The 17,261-nt window shown below is 60.0% G+C and overlaps 1 protein-coding gene across 1 annotated transcript in view; it reads right to left on the bottom strand.

Moving 5' to 3' along the window:
• Positions 1-987: 987 nt before the first annotated feature.
• LOC111148600 (dynein cytoplasmic 1 heavy chain 1) overlaps positions 988-17,261 on the bottom strand; it is a 67,992-nt gene continuing 51,718 nt past the window's right edge. The window contains exons 49-78 of the mRNA XM_022505303.1: positions 16,453-16,626; positions 16,225-16,344; positions 15,911-16,031; positions 14,449-14,644; positions 13,889-14,006; positions 13,580-13,795; positions 12,750-12,962; positions 12,495-12,622; positions 10,876-11,029; positions 10,312-10,458; positions 10,067-10,217; positions 9,658-9,911; positions 9,441-9,575; positions 9,258-9,352; positions 8,942-9,116; positions 8,709-8,784; positions 7,929-8,089; positions 7,580-7,691; positions 7,419-7,479; positions 7,212-7,335; positions 7,004-7,117; positions 5,986-6,156; positions 5,589-5,806; positions 5,391-5,494; positions 3,235-3,446; positions 2,721-2,874; positions 2,118-2,260; positions 1,788-1,956; positions 1,440-1,567; positions 988-1,327 (exon numbers count right to left, since the gene is read on the bottom strand). Coding sequence (XP_022361011.1) covers positions 1,199-1,327; positions 1,440-1,567; positions 1,788-1,956; positions 2,118-2,260; positions 2,721-2,874; positions 3,235-3,446; positions 5,391-5,494; positions 5,589-5,806; positions 5,986-6,156; positions 7,004-7,117; positions 7,212-7,335; positions 7,419-7,479; positions 7,580-7,691; positions 7,929-8,089; positions 8,709-8,784; positions 8,942-9,116; positions 9,258-9,352; positions 9,441-9,575; positions 9,658-9,911; positions 10,067-10,217; positions 10,312-10,458; positions 10,876-11,029; positions 12,495-12,622; positions 12,750-12,962; positions 13,580-13,795; positions 13,889-14,006; positions 14,449-14,644; positions 15,911-16,031; positions 16,225-16,344; positions 16,453-16,626 — 4,473 coding nt within the window. The 3' untranslated portion in view covers positions 988-1,198. The remainder of the gene's footprint in view (positions 1,328-1,439; positions 1,568-1,787; positions 1,957-2,117; positions 2,261-2,720; positions 2,875-3,234; positions 3,447-5,390; positions 5,495-5,588; positions 5,807-5,985; positions 6,157-7,003; positions 7,118-7,211; positions 7,336-7,418; positions 7,480-7,579; positions 7,692-7,928; positions 8,090-8,708; positions 8,785-8,941; positions 9,117-9,257; positions 9,353-9,440; positions 9,576-9,657; positions 9,912-10,066; positions 10,218-10,311; positions 10,459-10,875; positions 11,030-12,494; positions 12,623-12,749; positions 12,963-13,579; positions 13,796-13,888; positions 14,007-14,448; positions 14,645-15,910; positions 16,032-16,224; positions 16,345-16,452; positions 16,627-17,261) is intronic.

Raw genomic sequence — 17,261 nt, 5'->3', positions numbered from 1 at the left:
TGGCCACAGGGTGGCCCCAGTGGCAGGGATCCCTCAGGCCCCACGGGCTGAGCTTCGCGTGGGGGTGGGGCTCCAAGAGGCCCTGGAGGTGGGTGTTGAGTCACGTGGGGCTTTGGGAGGCAGCAAGTGGGAGCCTCGGGCACACCTGAGGCGCGTGGAAGCCTTTGACGGGAGGTTCCAGCCCAAACCTAGGGTGGCTGGCCCCTCCCTCAGCTGCCCCCGGCAAGGTGTTGGTGGTCTGGTCGCCGCAGCGGCTTCTGCTCACCCCCCGTTCAGGAACCTGCTCCGCATCCCCCTCCAGGGTGGTGGTGCTCCTCCTGTGCCCGGGACCCTCACCTGGGCGCGGTGGGCACGGGAGGTAGGCGGGACAGATGCCCATGGTGGCCTTTCTATGGGCTCTGCTTCCTCAGGCCTGGTCCCAGCTCTCACAGCCTACAGCCCCATTTAGGAGTCTTGCTGTAGAAAAGCTAAGAACCCTTCATGGTTCAGAGAAAAACACTTAGACTCCTGACAGAATAGTCCAAACTGGGTGGGGAGGCAGCGGTCTCTGTCCCCAGGGCCTGGGGACAGCCAGAGCCTGGCAGCTCCAGAGAAGTGGTGGGGGTGGGAGGCAGGGGCTTAGGCACTCCCTCAGCCCCGGATCGTCACTTGGCTGGTGGGCAAGCGTGGGTCATGGGGCAGCAGCAGCAGAACAGGTTTTCGCTGCAGGGGTCTGTGCTAAGGCCCGGTGGCCACCCCAGGATCTGGGGGAAGGCAGGCCTCCCCCCGGGGGACACAGGACGGGGGACCGGCCGGGTGAGGGCATCTGTGCCCTCACAGCCTGCTGCCAGGCTGTACCACGAGGGTAGGCGACAGGGTCCAGGCCCTTCCCGCGTGGGCGCCCACGTTGCCAGGCCAGGCCCCAGGGTTCGTTTCTGTCGGGGAAGGGCCCCCAGGCCGAGCTTCGGCGCCGCGAGGAGACGGGGACAGAAGAGGTGGGAGGCCGGGTCGTGCTTAGTGTTTTATTCCCCGAACAAGCCAAGCTACAGCGCCGCCCCAGGCACCTAATGGAGTCCCGCCGGCGGCCCGCGCTCCGCTTCCTGCGACGGCGACGGCGCACCAAGGACTTTCCTCCGACACGTCCACTTCCTCCCAGCAGTTGAACGATGAAGAGACATAAATAGTTACGACTACAGAAAGGGGGCGAGGGAGCCGAGCTTCACTCTGTGCAGAGGACGGCCACGCCGCGCTCGTAGAAGCTGCGAGGGTCCTCCTTGGTGGCGATCTCGAAGTCGACCGTGAAGATGAGGTCTGCCCGGGTGAAGTTCAGGTAGACGGGCAAGGTCACCTGGAGGAGAGGATGGGCTGAGCGCTGGCTCGGGCAGGCCCACGGCAGCCCCGGCGACTGGCTGCACGCGGGGAGGGGTGGGGACCCCAGATGGCTGGAAGGGGCCGCTCACCACGTTGGCCTTTCTCTCGGCATTGGTCTGCTTGACCCAGCGCAGCTGCGTCAGAGGGAGGGCCGTGGAGATGGCGCGGGACAGCGACAGCTTGCTGTTGCTGCACGTGGCCCCCTGAAGCTTCAGACCTGTGGGAGGCAGTCCGGCCCCGTCACCAGTGGTAACGGCTGTATGACTCTCGGTGACGCAGTGCACGGCTCTGGCGTGCTCCCGACCGCCCCTCAGACACGTCGGACTGGGAGCAGCCCTGGAAGGCCACCAGCCACTAGGACCACCTGTGAGGAGGCCCGGGTGCAGGGACGGGCTGCCACAGGGAGAAGCCCAGAGTGGCTGAGGACCCCAACTCACCCGTGACCCCAAAGCTGCAGGCATCCAGGGTGGCACTCTGGGAGGTGGTGACGTTGACTTCCAGGCAGAGCTCCTCCAGGGACCAGCTGTTGGCCTGGGCCACGTACTGCCTGGTGGCGGTGATGTACGCCTCGGGCACAAACAGGCCGCCCAGACACACGTGGATGTTCTGTAGGAAGCAAGAGCCCCCCCGTGAGCATCGAGCGCCACGCCTTCCCTCGGGTCATGCTGGGGTCTGTGCCTGCCCCCTGGGCTCCCGAGTGCCCGCCGCCCCCCCCGCCCAGGACAGCTCCCGCATCCCCCCATCCCCAGCGGGGCAGCCTTCACCACCTTCAGCTCCTTAGCGCCCCCGGACGCAGCTGCCTGGGAGATGTTCTGTAGCTGCTTGATCCTCTCGCTGAAGTCGGACACCCACTGGATGACGGTCATGCCCGCGGGCACGGTGTAGTGCGACCAGCTCCGAGGCAGGATCCCTGTACGCAAGGTGACCCCCGGCAGCGTCATTCGGACAGTCCCCAAGGCACACAGGGGTCACTCTGCGAGCAGTCAGCAGCTTCTCTGCTCTGCCCGCCTCCCTCCCCTGCCCACACCCCTGCATCTGCTTGTCCAGCCTGAGGGGGGTTGACTGGGGGGGCCACAATCAGCCCCCAAAGGCTGCCTTGGCGGCTAACTCCCCTCACGCAAGGCGCTGGGCTTCACCCCCCAGTTCAGGCTCTTGGGGTGGATGGGAGACCCCTGGGGGCTCCCTGTACCTTTAGACTCAAGCTCCCCACTTTTCAATGTGCTGGCCACCCCCCTAAAAACTGTAGATTTAATAAATGTTCAGGGAGCCAGCAAATAAGAAAAAAACCTCAGGCCCTCGTGAGCCCAACCCCCAGGGACGTGGGCACAGAAAGAGATGCGCCCGCGGCCCCCGCGCAGGGAGGGCCGCACCTTTCACCAGCTCGTTGATGAGGGTGCGCAGGTAGTTGGTCTGTTTCTTCTTCCCTTCGCACACTTGGACGACATCCGCGAGGTCCTGGCGGACGTCCTGCAACAGCTTGGCGCCCATCTTCACTTCCCTCTCAAAGAACCTGAACAGGGGATCCTGAGATTGTCAAAGAGAGAAGGCCTGGGTGAAGGGGAGAGTCTGGGAAGAGCCCGTCCTCCCGCAGGACCTCACAGCGCCGGCCCGAGGCTCGAGCCTCCTCCCGAGCTCGCTCCCGGACGAGACTTCAGACTGGATTTTGCACCAAGTGGGTGGGAACCTGGTCGTGCGCCCCGAAGAGGAGGAACGGTTCCTCCGCCGCTTCCTCCGGGACCCCCTCACCACGTTTGTGCACATGGGGCCCCGGCAAGAGATCAGCCCTCATGCCTGAGTCTGGGCGCAGCCGCCCACAGGCTCTGAGAGGAGCCCGAGCCCGCCCGCAGCGTGGACCCCCGAGGCGGCCCCGCCACGCCTGGCCACCTTGATGTTCTCCACCGTCCGCTTGAGGTGGCTCAGCGTCTGCGGGATGAGATGCAGCCAGTTGGAGGCGGTGGTGTGCAGGGTCCGCATCCAGGCCGGGCGCCCGTCGGACGTGGAGTCGGTCCTTGCCTTCTTCTCGGTCTCGGCGTAGGCCAGGTCGTCCTCGTCCTCCAGCATCTGCATCTTCAGCATCTTGCTGATCATGTCCACGCCTGGACCCGGCGGAGGCACGGGGCGGCGGGGAGGGCCGGGAGCAGAGGAGAGAGGACGTGAGCGTACGGGCCACATCATGCATCCCTGCACGGTTCCCCGTGGGGACACCAGGCCAGAGAGTAAAGTGGCACATACAGAGGAAGACGATGACCAGATCGAGTCGGCTGGACTGAGCCAGCGGCCCGAGTGCAAGACGACTGGGCCGCTCAGACACTCCGGGGTCGCATGCCTGGCGCTCCTAGAGGGCTGGGCTCTGGAGCAGGGGAGGCTCCGGCAGGGGAGGCCGCCGCGCCGTGGTTCTGGGCTGCCGGCGCCCCCGCGCCCACTGCTCTGCCTCAAACACCAACCCCTGCCTCGCATCATCCTGTCCCTCACCTGGTCCGGGAGGACTGGAAGTCCAGTCCCTGAACCACACTGGAGGCTGGAGCAGAGAGGACAGGCCCGTCCGGCTCAAATGTCAGGACCTCCTGAGGGGGACAGCCATCAGCCCAGGCCTTCAGGGATGCTTTAAGGGGGGACGCGATGTGACATCTGGGGGCTCGATTAATACTGAGCGGCCCTATCTAGGCATCCAGCTGGTGTTAAGACAGGGGGAGGGAGAAGTCCTACACACCATTCCCGTGTCATGGGGCTGAAGCAGGTGCCACCAGTGTTAAAACACTGTATGACCTCAGTATAGGCTTTTGGACAAGGGTGTACTTCCCACCCAGCCCCGGACCCACCAGAGCCTGCCCTGCACCTAGGCCTCAAATTCACAATGGCCGGCAGCCCAGCTTGTCTTGGTGGCCTAGGGGACCACGGCCACCTCACAGAGTGGGGAGTGGATTGGCACGGGGTCAAGGTGGTCCTCAGAGAGGAAGCACGGTAACTAGGGGTTCTTGTGCAGAGCGGAAGGGCTGCCTGACGAGAACTATCACGCAGCTGCGTGAGTTTGGGCGAATCTCAAAGTCTTTTCCGGGCCTGGTTCCCATAAAGACAAGTCTGGGTCAGATCAGTGGGAACAAGCTCGCGGACACAGCTGCCACCGGGAGTGCCTGCTGGAGCAGACGGGTGTGTGTGTGTGTGTGTGTGTGCGTGTGTGTGTGTGTGCGTGTGCGTGCGCGCGCGCCTGGGCTTCAGACTCAGGATGCCTGAAGCAGGCCCTGAGAATCTGCGTTTATACAAGTTGTGAGGAGGCTGCTGAGCTGGGCTGGAGACCACACTCTGAAAACCACTGCGTTAAATATTTCTTGAATAGTCTTAAAAAAAAAAAGACAGGGAAGGAAAAATTCTAAGAACTACTCTAATAAAAACGGATTTTAAAACCTCATGTAGGGGCACCTGGGTGGCTCAGTGGGTTGGGCCTCTGCCTTCGGCTCAGGTCATGGTCTCAGGAGCCTGGGATCGAGCCCCGCATCGGGCTCTCTGCTCGGTGGGGAACCTGCTTCCCCTTCTCTCTCTGCCTGCCTCTCTGCCTACTTGTGATCTCTCTCTCTGTCAAATAAATGAATAAAATCTTTAAAAAATAAAAAAAATAAAACCTCATGTAAGGGATGCCTGGGTGGCTCAGTGGGTTAAGCGTCTGCCTTTGGCTCAGGTCATGAGCTCAGGGTCCTGGGATCGAGCCCCACATCAGGCTCTCTGCTTGGCAGAGGGAGTCTGCTCCCTCCCATCCTGCTCTGCCTACTTGTGATTTCTCTGTCAAATAAATAAATCTTAAAAACAAACAAAAAAAACAGAACAAAAAACCCCCACGTAATACCAGGCACCTTTCAATTCTTTAAGGAAAAAGAAATGAGGTCTGCTGAAACCAACACGTAACTTCCAGACCTCAAGGACCTGAGCCTAGACCGGGAAGAGACGCCACCCGGAACCGGCTACTTTTGCCCCCTCTCCTCAGGGTGGAGGCAGGAGCAGGCAGGAGCAGAAGGGCCAGTGGGGGGCCAGGCGCGCGGGGTACCCACCCTGGGTGGTGAGCAGGACTCTCTCGGCGTTGTTGGGAAGGCCCAGCCAGGAGGGCGTCTGCGTGTCGGGGAGCAGCTCCACCCACTGGACAAACTCCTCTCGCCTGGAAAACCAGCACATTTGGAAATGCCCTTCTGCCAGACGCGGTCAAGTGGCTGGTGTGGCCAAGGTCAAGGTCACGGGAGGCAGGCTCGTACCTGATGCCATCCGGCATCTGAATGTCTTTGTGCCCGTCGACCTTGCAGGCCAGCTTAAATTCACTGTCGAAGCTTTTTGTGGTGAACAGACGCTCCAGGAAAGTGTTGAGCAGACGCTGATCGAACTCGTTGTCCACTCGTCCCCCGTAGATGGACTGGGCCATCAGGGTCTTCAGTGCGGACCAGGGGATCTTATCTGGCGAGATGTTCTGCCTCCCCTGCGTGAGGAAGGCTGGGGTTGTGGGGGCAGGTCGGAGGGGCACCAGCACAGCCTGGCTGTCTTGGGGGGCAGGTTTCTTCCTCACCCCTACGACAGACGGGACTCCTCACCGTCTGCCACACCCACAAGCAGTTCTGAGCGCCCCCTCCCGTCTGCGGCCAGGCAGCCTGCACTTGCCTTTGCTGTGTCGTCCAGCCACGTGTCCACCGTGTCGCAGGCCGAACGCAGGTCAGACTCCCCAAATTCATACTTCTTCGACCACCCCAGGGGTGCATAGCGCAAGCGTTCTTGGATGATCGCATGGAACCAGGCCAGCAAGAAGTACAGGCGAGCGCGCTCGTTGGGAGACTGGATGAGGAAGGTTAGCAATGACGGCGTCCCCACAAAGCAGCACTCTTTCTAGCTAAGACAATAGCGTGGCTCTTCTCTCAAAGTTTCAGAAAGACCCTTCCAGGGGCGCCTGGGTGGCTCAGTCAGTTAAGTACCTGCCTTCCGCTCAGGTCATGATCTCAGGGTCCTGGGATCGAGCCCCCTGTCAGGCTCCCTGCTCAGTGGGGAGCCTGCTTCTCCCTCTCCCTCCGACCCCCAGCCCTTGCTCGCGTGCATATGCTCTAATAAATAAAATCTTAAAAAAAAAAAAAAAAGAAAAAAAGCTTTCCACCTTGAGCCTCAAGCATTAGGACCTCCGATGAGGCACGTTAATACTGCCTGCAGTTATGCCAACTGTCCTATTAATAAGGACACATTCCGGTAACACCGTGTAGATCAATTATTCAGCCACAAAAACCGCTAACAGGTCTTCTGAAACTGTCAGCAAAACTGGATTCTGGCACGAAATAAAACTGCACTTAAGGAGCCCTCTCTCCCTGCTCATGAGCCTCAAGGGACCAGGCTTGGGAGCACAGGCTTGCCAGACACGTACCCTGGATACCGTCCGTGCTCGGCCGGGGGCTCCACGGGGGGTGTCTGCTCACCCGGGAGCCTGACCGCTACCGCCTCGGGACCCAACACCGAGCACGCGTATCTTTCAGCCTATCCTCAGGAAGGGACTCCGGACTATAGCTCAGGACATTCGCAGCGCAGTCGGCCATGACGGCGCTACTGGGAAGCGCGGAGACCTGCTCCCGAGTCTGGTGATGGGACGGGCGTCCCGGACTACGGCAGACACAGCGCGCCGCGGGAAAGCCACCTGTACCTTGCAGATCCGCGAGACGGGGATGCTGCTGAAGGTCCGCAGCATGTTGGCCTTCACCCCCGGGGGCGGCTCAAACACGAAGATGCGGCCCGCTCGCAGCAGATTCACGGGCACCTGAGGGGGACACGGCGCCCGTCACCGTCCCGTTCGCCGCTGGGACAGAAAGCGGCCGCGCGCACTCGGCACCCCCACGCGCGCCGGCACGCACCTTGGGGTTGATCTCCATGGTGAGGAAGAGCCGGAAGCAGGCGTGCGGCTGCAGGGAGTGCAGCTTCTTCTCCAGCTGCATCAGCCAGCCAGGGGCCAGGTGCACGTTCTTCAGCATCACCCACCTGCCGGGACAGCCGCAGCCACAGTTCAGGCTTCTGGGCGCAATTCTCGGGGACTGAGGCTTTCTGGAACAAAGCCAGCCTACCTGCCCGACTTCACGGCCGTATTGATCGCTTTGTCTGCTTGGTTGAAGCCTTCCGCAGAGCCTGATGCCAGAAAACTCAGTCAGCAAGGCAGGCCTGGGCCACAGGGCCCACCACGAATTCCGAGAGGCTTCAGCCCAGAACACTCATCGGGCGCCCTTACCGATCGCAATCGAAGTGATCTGTGTGTTCTGTTCGGCTGCAAGGTCTTCGACGTGCCCACTGGCGTCGTACCCAGGCACAGAGCACATCAGGACGGGAGTATTGGGCTTGACCTAGAGGTGAAGAGATCAGAACTAAGGCAGAGGGCTTCACACCAGATGGTGGATCTGTTGAGGGGAGAGCCCCACAGGCAGGCCTTGCGAAGGCTCCCCGGCCCGGGGCGGGGGGTGCCGTGGGACGGCCCAGGTTGGGGGTTAGCCTGGAGCAGGCGTGTGGCCTGACGAGGAGACAGTGACCGGCTACAGGAGGAGGTGAGGCGCACCTGGGCCTGTAGGGAGTCAGAGCCGTACCTCTGTGTCCACGATGTGGGTCAGGTCGAGCGGCTGCTCCATGATGGACATGAAGGACTCCCCCAGGTTTGTGGATACAAACATGTGGGCCATGGCCAGCAGGCGGTCGGGGCGGAAGGCCTGAATCAAGAGCAGGCGGTGGATGGCCTGCCCGATGGGTGCTGCGAGAGGCAAGTACAGGGCTGGGGGGCGGGCGCGGCACAGACTCCGAGCCGCCCCCGCTGGACCAGTCCCGCGGCAAGCCCCGGCCTGGTTACACTCAGTGTACAAGACTCAGCTCGAGTGACCCGAGACACCGTGCTGCCGCTCCTGGTCCCCTCTGCTCCTGAACCCTCAGGACATACACGTGACAGTGTCTGCTGCGTGGGCCCCTCTGTGGCTACTGTGGCAGTTACCGGTTTAAAGGACTCCACGGACACCCATGTGTTGCTGAGAACCTAGAAGTGCTGGCACTGTCTAGGACGCTGCCAGCGACCACCAGCCCCACCCCTGCTGGAGCTCATCCCCTCCCTGCCGCAGCCAGCCAGCACAGGGCCTCGGGCGACTACTCCAGAACAAGCCCTTGACGCTGGGTGAGGGCCTGCCTATCTAGGTCTCTCCCTGTCTTCAAGCGTGAGTGGAGCAGGACTTAGGACCTCAAGTTTTAACGGTGAGATAACTTATTTCAGGAACTGGTGACTTTCTTTTTTTTTTTTGGAAGTGTCCCTTCACTTAAGCAGCAAAGCCCGATTTTACATTTGGGTACAGAATGAAAACACAGGAAGCCTGACACGGGCTTACTGGACGGGGCTTCCTCACTCCAGAGGTACGGGACCGTCTGCTCCGGGGAGCTGCTGTCCAACCAGATGCCAAATTGCTGTGGAGACCAGAGAGAGAGAGTGTTGCCGTGGAGCAGAGCTCGTTTTATGGGCAGAGAAGTCGAGACGAACATATCAGACGGCCCACGTGAGTGCGACACATGCAATCCCTCACGGCCAGTTTCCTGGAAGAGGCCCGGAAGCCAGAACACTTACCTCGTCGGCTTGAACCTTTGCAATGAGGTCTTTGAACGCAGGGAGACAGCTCAACCTCACGACCGCCTCGGCCTGCTCCACGGTCAGGCCCTGGATCTTGGGCGTCGAGCCAGCACTCAGGACGATCTCCTTCCCTCTCAAGAAGTGCTGGAATTCGGCATCATAGGTGGGCTCCCTGGAGGGGGCAACAGGTTAGCAGGGATCTCCGGTTCACTTCTGCCACCCCTGAAGGAGCGGTCACAGGAAGGAATTTATTCCCTTTAAGGCCTCGTCCCATGCTCACCGGCGACCCCCAAAGCGGGGCGGCCGACCTTACCCGATGGCACCCTTCAGCTTGATCCTGGCCAGCAGCATGGCGAAGGTGATGTGGTCCTGGTGCAGCATGCCCCTGGCCACCCGGTTAAACGCCACCTGGGGACGAGAGCAGCCCACCCTGCGGTCCCTGAGCCATGACCTCCCGCCATCCCATCCCAACAGAGCCAAGCGCCGGGCGCTCTACCTGGAAGAGATCCTTCGTTATGATGGAGAGGCGCTGCGTGTGGTCGGTGATGCCCTTGAGGTTGGGGTTCTCGTACAGAACGTTGTGATAAATGTCCAGGAAGAACTGGAGGGAGTACTGGTACAGGAAGTGGATCTGGAAGGGGGAGATGATGGCCATTAGGCGGGAGCGTGTGGCACGCGGCGTGCTGCCAGCAGTGGGCGGCCCCCACGGTCACCTGCTTCAGGGACTCCATGGTGAAGTAGATGCTGCTGCAGGCGGTGGACAGAGGCAGGTACTGCTGGGACACCGTCTCCACCTCCTGCATGACGATGTCCGTCTCCTCCACCTTCCTCGTCACCTCGGCGGCCTCCCTCTTGAGGTTCTCCAGGGTCGTTATGATGGTGTCGTCGTCCAGGATGCGCCCCTTCACCTCGTTCAGGGCCTGCAGCAAGGACTTCTCCAGCTGCCGCAGCCGGAGCTGGAATTCCCCTGAAACGGTCGGAACACCCCGAGTTTGCCGGCACCCCTGCTCCTCCAGAAGGAACGCTCTCCCGAGGGTCTGAATAAACCTGACGTGTTCTAGTCCCTTCCAAGTTCACCCCAACCTGCTCAAGACTCCCGAAGCTCCAGACCCAGAAACACACCTTGAAGTTTAAGGAGGTCGGAGCGCTTTTCGTCTACGTCTGGCCTTTCTGCTTTCAGGACTTCATTCAGACACTGGCTCTGTAGACTGCTACGGGTGACCGTGAAGTTGACGAATGTGACCCGGGAACACAAGTCTGGTGGGAATTCCACCTGCCAAAGCGAGCAACAGAACCGCCTGCTTTGTCACCTGAGCCGTGACACCAAGTGCTGTCACCGCTGCGTATCTGAGGTGCTTGTTCCTTACAGTTGGATCTCGGGTGGACAGGAAGATGACAAACGATGGTGACAAGTCTATGTCCTGGTCGCCGAGGGTGATCAGCACTCTGCCCCCTGTTCGCCGCACTTCCCGGTTCAGTACTGGATTCAACACCGGATCGTAGCTCTCCACATCCTATAGACGTGCACACAGACGGTCAGGGCTCCACGGTATTTATTTTCACCCCAATAACGTGGCATTGACTCTGAGCTCCTGTTCCAAACACACCTCAGGAGCCACCGAGCCACGGAGACCTTCCCCGTCTGGTACGGTGGCCATGAGCCATCGGTGGCCGTGTCATTAAAGCATTCAGCTCCTCAGTCACCCCAGCCACACACACATCCACCACAGTGGGCAGCACAGATCGGAGAACATTACCATCAGTGCAGAAAGCTCCAGTAGACTGTGATGACTGAGACTAAACACTGTTCTGTTGGCCCAACTTTCCACAGAACAATCGCAAACCTTTATCCTCTGACATCAAATAAGTGCCGTCACTGTCACGGGCACAGACTCCGGTTTTGCACCCCGTCAAGTGTTTGCTGCACACACCTGCACCAGAAGTGGGTTCCCAAACCTCAGCGCGCTCTCCAGGTTCTTCCGGAAGGCGTCGTCTAGGAAGCTGGTGCGCGTGATCTTGCGGTCCTTGTACTCATTCATGATGAACTCTGTGGCCTGGCCAGAGGGGTCGATGATCAGCGGGTACCTGAGGGAGAGGTGATATTAGAGCAGGTTCAGGGAGCCTCGACGAAGACGACGGGAAGGCTGTCCCCACTGCTCCAGCGTGGTCTCCACAGAGTCCCGCGAAGACAAGCATCACAAAGGCTTGCCGCTAAAGCCATCTTTCTGAAGCGCTTCTGTAGGGACCTAACGAAGTCACGGATTCCCTGGAGCAGGGCAGGGCGGCTTTAACCCCCCCAGGAACCCTGACGAATGGCAGACACAGCTTAGTCCTCACAAGGAACCTGGGAGAAGGTACCATCAGCACGTCTCTTTTATGAATGAGGAAGACGGGGCGCTAAGAGTGATGGGTCCAGGGTCACGTGGCCAATTAAAACTTTTAAAAAAATGTACTGCACATACATGTGTTTGCACAAAATTCAGAAGCTATGAAAGGGCATACGGTGGGAAGACACCCCCTTCCCCTATTTTTGGTCACGGGTTTCTGGTTTTCTACTCAGAGAAGCTCCAGGCGTTTACAGACACACATGTGCGCGTGGGTATGTGTGTCCGTGGGAAGCACACCTGCCCTCTCACGGGGCACGTGTCCTCCTCGCTCGCCGCCTGCCGGAGCAGCCCTCTGAAGACACAGCGCATGTGTGGCCGGGTCTGCAACGACCCCAGCCGCCCACCATGGAGATGCACAGTGAGCTGCTAACTGGCTCCCTACGAGGGGCCCCTGAGGTGCTGTCCGTCTGCTGTCAGTCACACACCGTCCTTAGGTTTGTCCTTTGTCATGGGGGCCAGGCTAATGCCGGAGCAGCACAGAGGAGTGCCTGTGCACTCACTCAGAGGAACCCGCCCAGCGCAGACCGGACGGATCGACACTCCCACCAGTACCACGGGGCAAGATGCGGAGCCGCAGGTGGGGCCTGAGGGCTGTGAGTCTTCATCCTTTGTGTCCGTGGGACAGTGACATACTTCAAGGGCTCCAGGATTTCAAGATACTGAGACAAAGCCAGAAACACCCAGGGTGTCTGGGTAGGGAGCTGCCGCAGAGAGGGCCAGGGGCCCTGTATGGGGGTGGGGGTGCTGGGGAGCCCCCGGAGCCAGCATTGAGCCGCCCTGCCTGAGGTCGAGGGAACTTCACTTCTTACTTGGGCTTCTTAGGCCACGAACCAGGTACACCAGATTCCCCTCTTCTTAGCTAAGTATTTGCAGTTATTACGATATGCTGAGAGGGTCTGTTCTACTGTTGGCCCCAACACACAGCCCTGCCAATCTGCCCCGAACGCTCACATGAGAGAGGCTCATGGCAGGACGATTCAGACGGGCAGGAAGCGAGGACGAGGCCCGCGCGTACCCCGCCGGCAGAGATGGGCACGACACCTGCCGGCGCCGCTCGCCCACTGCCAAGTTCCTCCTACTCAGCTCCTCAGGGACGTTTTCAGAAAACAGCACCAGGCGCGCTGCACACAAGGACTCTCGCGTTGCTCTGCGCCGGCTCGTACCTGTTGAACCGCTTCAGCATGATGGCGTTCTCTGTGCAAAGGTCGTCCGCAGGTAGGGAGCTGGCCTGCCAGCGAAGGCGCTCGTCGGCGTTGGACAGGTACTCCGTCCGGGCGATGTCTGTGCGGAACTGAAAGGGGACGGCAGTCACTCCTCCTCCCCAAAACTACAGGTGCCTGGTTTACTGCCAGCACGGGACCGGCTGAACGGACAGCGGGTGGCTCCCGTGCTGCACACAGCGCTGCCCCGGCCGGTACCTGGATGTTGGCCTGCTGCAAGTGGTGGGACCAGGTGGTGAACAGGTTCTGGCGCATCTGCTGGTCAAAGTAACCCGCGTAGGCGATGAACGCGGCCGACAAGAGGCAGTCCCCGGCGATGGTGGACATCTGGTTTTTGAAAGTCTCACTTGTTTTTTCCCACCGTTCGCGTTCGGCAGACAAACTCTTCAGAAGGGCGGTGCTCCGGTTTACCTACCGGGAAGAGGAGCAGGATTTATGCTGAAAAGGGAAAACCTGTCCCCCCGCAGGGCTCTGGGTAGGCCGGAGGCGGAAACACACTCCAGCTGTTCAGTCTCGGGAGAGATCCAGCTCCCCCACGGCGGAGGACAACACAGGTCTCAGAATACGAGGGGGAGCGGAGAAGCAGGGGTCAACCCTGAGGCGTGGGTGGGAGCAGGGCCTGGGCCGGAAGAGCGCCCGGGGCGGAGGGCCGGCGGAGGGCCGGCCGGAGGAAGGCAGCGCTGCTGGTGGGGGAGGAGAGTATCCTGGGACCTCGGGGGGAGGATGGGTACTGCAAAGTACACAGCAGTGGACGTGAGACCTGGACAGACACCCAGCTGCGGGTGACCCCACTGAAATGGAGGTGGGCGAACGCACAGGTTGGGGGCTGGCGTGGGGAGAGGGCACCCTAGCTTCAGATCACCTCCTGGCATGATTAACGTCTCTCAGTGACCCCTCGGGGAAGTGGTAGGACGTCTCAGACACAAGAGCTGGGGAGACGAGGGCGGGCAGGCGCACGGTTGTTCCGCCCCAAGGCCAGAGCGAAGGGGAGCGGGCGGGAAGACGGCGCAGCCCACGGAGGGTCTCACTTTTGCTTCCACGGCGGCCAGGTCTGCTTTGATGGCCTGGGCCTCCGAGATGAGGACGGCGTACTCCTCCTTGTAGCGGGCGATGCTGGCCTCCAGGTCCCGGATCATCTGCTCCACCTCGTTGGCCTTCTGTTGGTTGTCCTTGGCGTCGTCCTCCAGCTTCTGCAGCTCGTTGCGCAGGGGCTCCACCCGCTTCAGCATGTCCGCGTAGTTAAGCTGAGGAGACACACGCTGGTTCTTTCTCAGGAGCCACTGGCCTGGGGTGGGGGGCGGCTCTTCCCACTAGGAGCTCCGGGCCGCGCCGCCTACCTGCGCAATCGCCCACTTCACCATAGGCCCGCAGGCCAGGGACGCCCGGTTCACGATCTCGTAGTTGTAGCTGGGGTTGGACATGTAGTTTTTCTTCATCTTCTCCCTGATGGCATCGCTGCAAGAGGACACAGAGTTCCGAGCGGGCATCAGCTGAATGTAGAGTGTCTAGGAAACCGCAGTGTAAAGGCCGGCTCCCACTGGCTGCCCCCGTGTTCCGCGGGACAGTGGCCCCACCGCGGGGAAGGCCTCTGAGCCCCTGCCCTGCCCTGCCCCCCCCCGACGGGAAGCAGTGTCCGCCAAGGGCTCTGGGGCAAGGTGCTCACAACTACTTGTGCTGACGGGCGTTCGGCTCATGGGTCAAGGAACTGGAGAGCTAGTGCCAGGAACGGGAGGGAGAAACCGGACAACCACTCTGCGGGAACTGGCCTGGGAGGCATGTGTGCTAACATAACAGACGCTGCCTTCTGGAATATATCCCTGGCCACAGCGACAGGACGTCACAGCAGGGAAACCTCCCAGCGTCTGGGCACTGTCCTTCGTTCCCAGGCAGCACTCACCTGATCTCCTCTGCAGAGAAGTTGACGATGGTGGGGATGAAGTTCTCCCTCATGATGATGGAGCGGATCTGCTTCCAGTCTGTGGTGCTCTCCCCCAGCAGCAGGCAGATGGACTCGAGTGCCAGCTTCACGGCCGCAGGGGGGTTGGCCATGGACCGCACCTCCACCAGGTGCTGCTTCTTGATCGACTTCACGGCTGAGCACAGTGGCAGCAGGAGAGGCGGGGCAGGAGGGCGACAGAGGGAGGGCGGTGAGGGGCCGCTGAGCAGCAGAGTCGTGGCTCCCGCCCAGAAGGTCTGAGCAAGCCAAGACTTTCCATCTTTAAACTTAAACTAGAATGGCAGGAGGGAACGACCTTTGAAATATGAGGTTCTCACTGTACTAGCAAACCCACAGCAATCGGTCCGTAAATAGCAGGCCACTGCCTTCAGGGAGGTCTCCCAGCCCCACTAGCTCCACCTCCAGAAAGACATTTTCATCACGTGTGTGTCTTCCACAACTTAAGCAGAGATGTTTTCAATCTGCCAGAATTTAGAAACCGCCGGCCTGGCTGGGTGAATACAGTTCTAAAAGGACAGTCGGTGCCTTCCACAAGCTGAAACAGTCGTCCAGCCTGAACTTTGATGAAAACACTTTCTCAGTGGTTACTTGGCAGTGAGAACCATATTAAGTTCTCATTTAATCCAACTCTCAAGGAAAATCTATAGTTTGGACACTGTCAATTCCTCCTGAGGTGTAAGAGGAAGCCCTTGCCTTTGGAGCAAACACCGTGGGGCCAGGAGGGAGCATGGGGCAGGGCGGCCGCAGGGATGGGCACAGCGTCCGCAGGTAGGCCCAGCTGGAGGCAGGTCGGAGAGCGGCCGCTAGGGCACCTAGGTAGGCAGTCGCTGGCCCAGCCGGAGCGCGCTCGGACAACCATGAGATGGCGACACTGCGAGCTTCACGGCATTTCTGTTGACGTTCAAGTCAGGGATTCGTAAAAGCATATTCACGTAATTATCACCAGATTTTTAAAAAAAACCCCATGTATTCACATAAACCTTATTTTGTCAACGATCTCTCATGAGAAGGGCTCCACTCTGGTGGAAGCAGTGTTACAAGAGCTTCGCTTTCTGGGGCGCCTGGGTGGCTCAGTGGGTTAAGCCTCTGCTTTCCATTCAGGTCATGATCTCAGGGTCCTGGGATCAAATCCCGCATCGGGTTCTCTGCTCAGCAGAGCTCTGCTCTCTCTCTCTGCCTGCCTCTCTGCCTACTTGTGATCTCTATCAAATAAATAAATAAAATCTTAAAAACCAACCAACCAACCAACCAACCAACAAACCAACCACCCAAACGAAAAACCATTGCTTCCCGAGATGAAGGCAGTCTCCAGCGTTTCGGGAAGCCATGAGATACCGACCAGGCTCAGTCCCCACACTCCACAGCACCACGGACGGAGCCAGACCCGTCCGCACAGACGTACCATTCTGGGCCTCGATGACAGCAGGCTCCACCTTGTCCAGGTCCTCCTTGACGCTCATTTGTTTGTCTGCAATCACTTCCTGCTGCTTATGCAGCTGCTCCTGGATTTCCTGGCTCATCACCTAGACAGCAAGGAAGGCTTGGCTATGGGTCCTGGCTACTTTGCTGAGTGACTCCTGAACACTCCCTGCCCCGCCCAGACACCCCCAACCCCAACCTGTCAGACCCCAAAGCCCACTCAGACCGGACTTGCTAGGCTCCCAGAGACGGCCGGCACGGGCCTGGCCAGCTGGGGCTCCTGAGGCAAACACACACCTTCTTTTTCTCCGCCTCCTGCTGGTCCTTCACCATCTTCTTCAGCTTGTCGTTGGCGGCCGCGTTCTTGACCTCCAGCTCTTGGCTCTTTATCCTCAAGTCGCGCCGCAGCTCCTCCACCTGAGGGACAGATGCCACGTGAGGAAAACGGAACGATGCAGAAATGACCGGGAAAGGGGCCTCATGCCAGCCCCCTGCCCGTAAGGGAGGCGAACCCCTAGGATGTACCTGGTCAACTGTCTCTTTGATTTTCCTGAGCCCGACGTTCAAGTGCATCTGCTGCTCCTCCAGCTCGCTCCGCTTCTCGTGGAACAGGTTGGCGTAGTGGTTGATGAAGTCCAGGTAGTGGCGAGGTGTGATGGCCATCGTTCTGCCCCCGCGCTTTGCCAGCCGAGCGTTAGCCTTTTAGAAAACAGTTCGATCTTACCGCTCTTCAGGACATTCTCGGTGATTTCACCTCAGAAAGCTAATTGCTCTGCCAGGTGATGTGGTGGCACGGACTTGGCCCTCAGGAGTCACGCTTGAGCTGGGGTCTCAGCTCAGCCTCCTGGGAGATCCCAGGGAGCCCCTCGGACCCCTAAGTTCTCTCCTCAAACGTCTCTACAACCCAGAGGTGACCTTGGTGACCCAGACATGTACTCCATATGAACAGGTTCTATGACTGGAGTACTGTGCGCTCTGCCCCCTCTGATTTCTGCCGATTTTCCATGGACACCAAAGTAAGAGATGGCAGCAGGAAGAGGGCAAGAGGGCACAGCTATGTGTGACCAGCTGCTCTGGCCCCTCAGGCTAGTGCAGGGCAACAGAACATGAGACCAGCAAGGGAAGCCAGGGCCAGGCCACATCCCAGAGGCAGTGGGGGTGGCCTGTAGGTGTAGCAGAGCAGCGGTCCTCAGGACACCCGCAGGCTTAGAGTGGTTTTTACAAAGCCTTACAGGGGGGGAGCGAATGGGACCCTTCCATGATAAGGAGTGAGCAAACCCCAGCCAGTGGGCCAAATCCCGCCACTGCCTGTTTCTGCAAACACAGCGCTGGAG

This window comes from Enhydra lutris, unplaced genomic scaffold (genome assembly GCF_002288905.1).
Source record: "Enhydra lutris kenyoni isolate GAN:26980312 unplaced genomic scaffold, ASM228890v2 scaffoldscaffold20, whole genome shotgun sequence".
Classification (NCBI taxonomy): Eukaryota; Metazoa; Chordata; class Mammalia; order Carnivora; family Mustelidae; genus Enhydra; species Enhydra lutris.
This window is presented reverse-complemented; position numbering and strand designations above follow the sequence as displayed.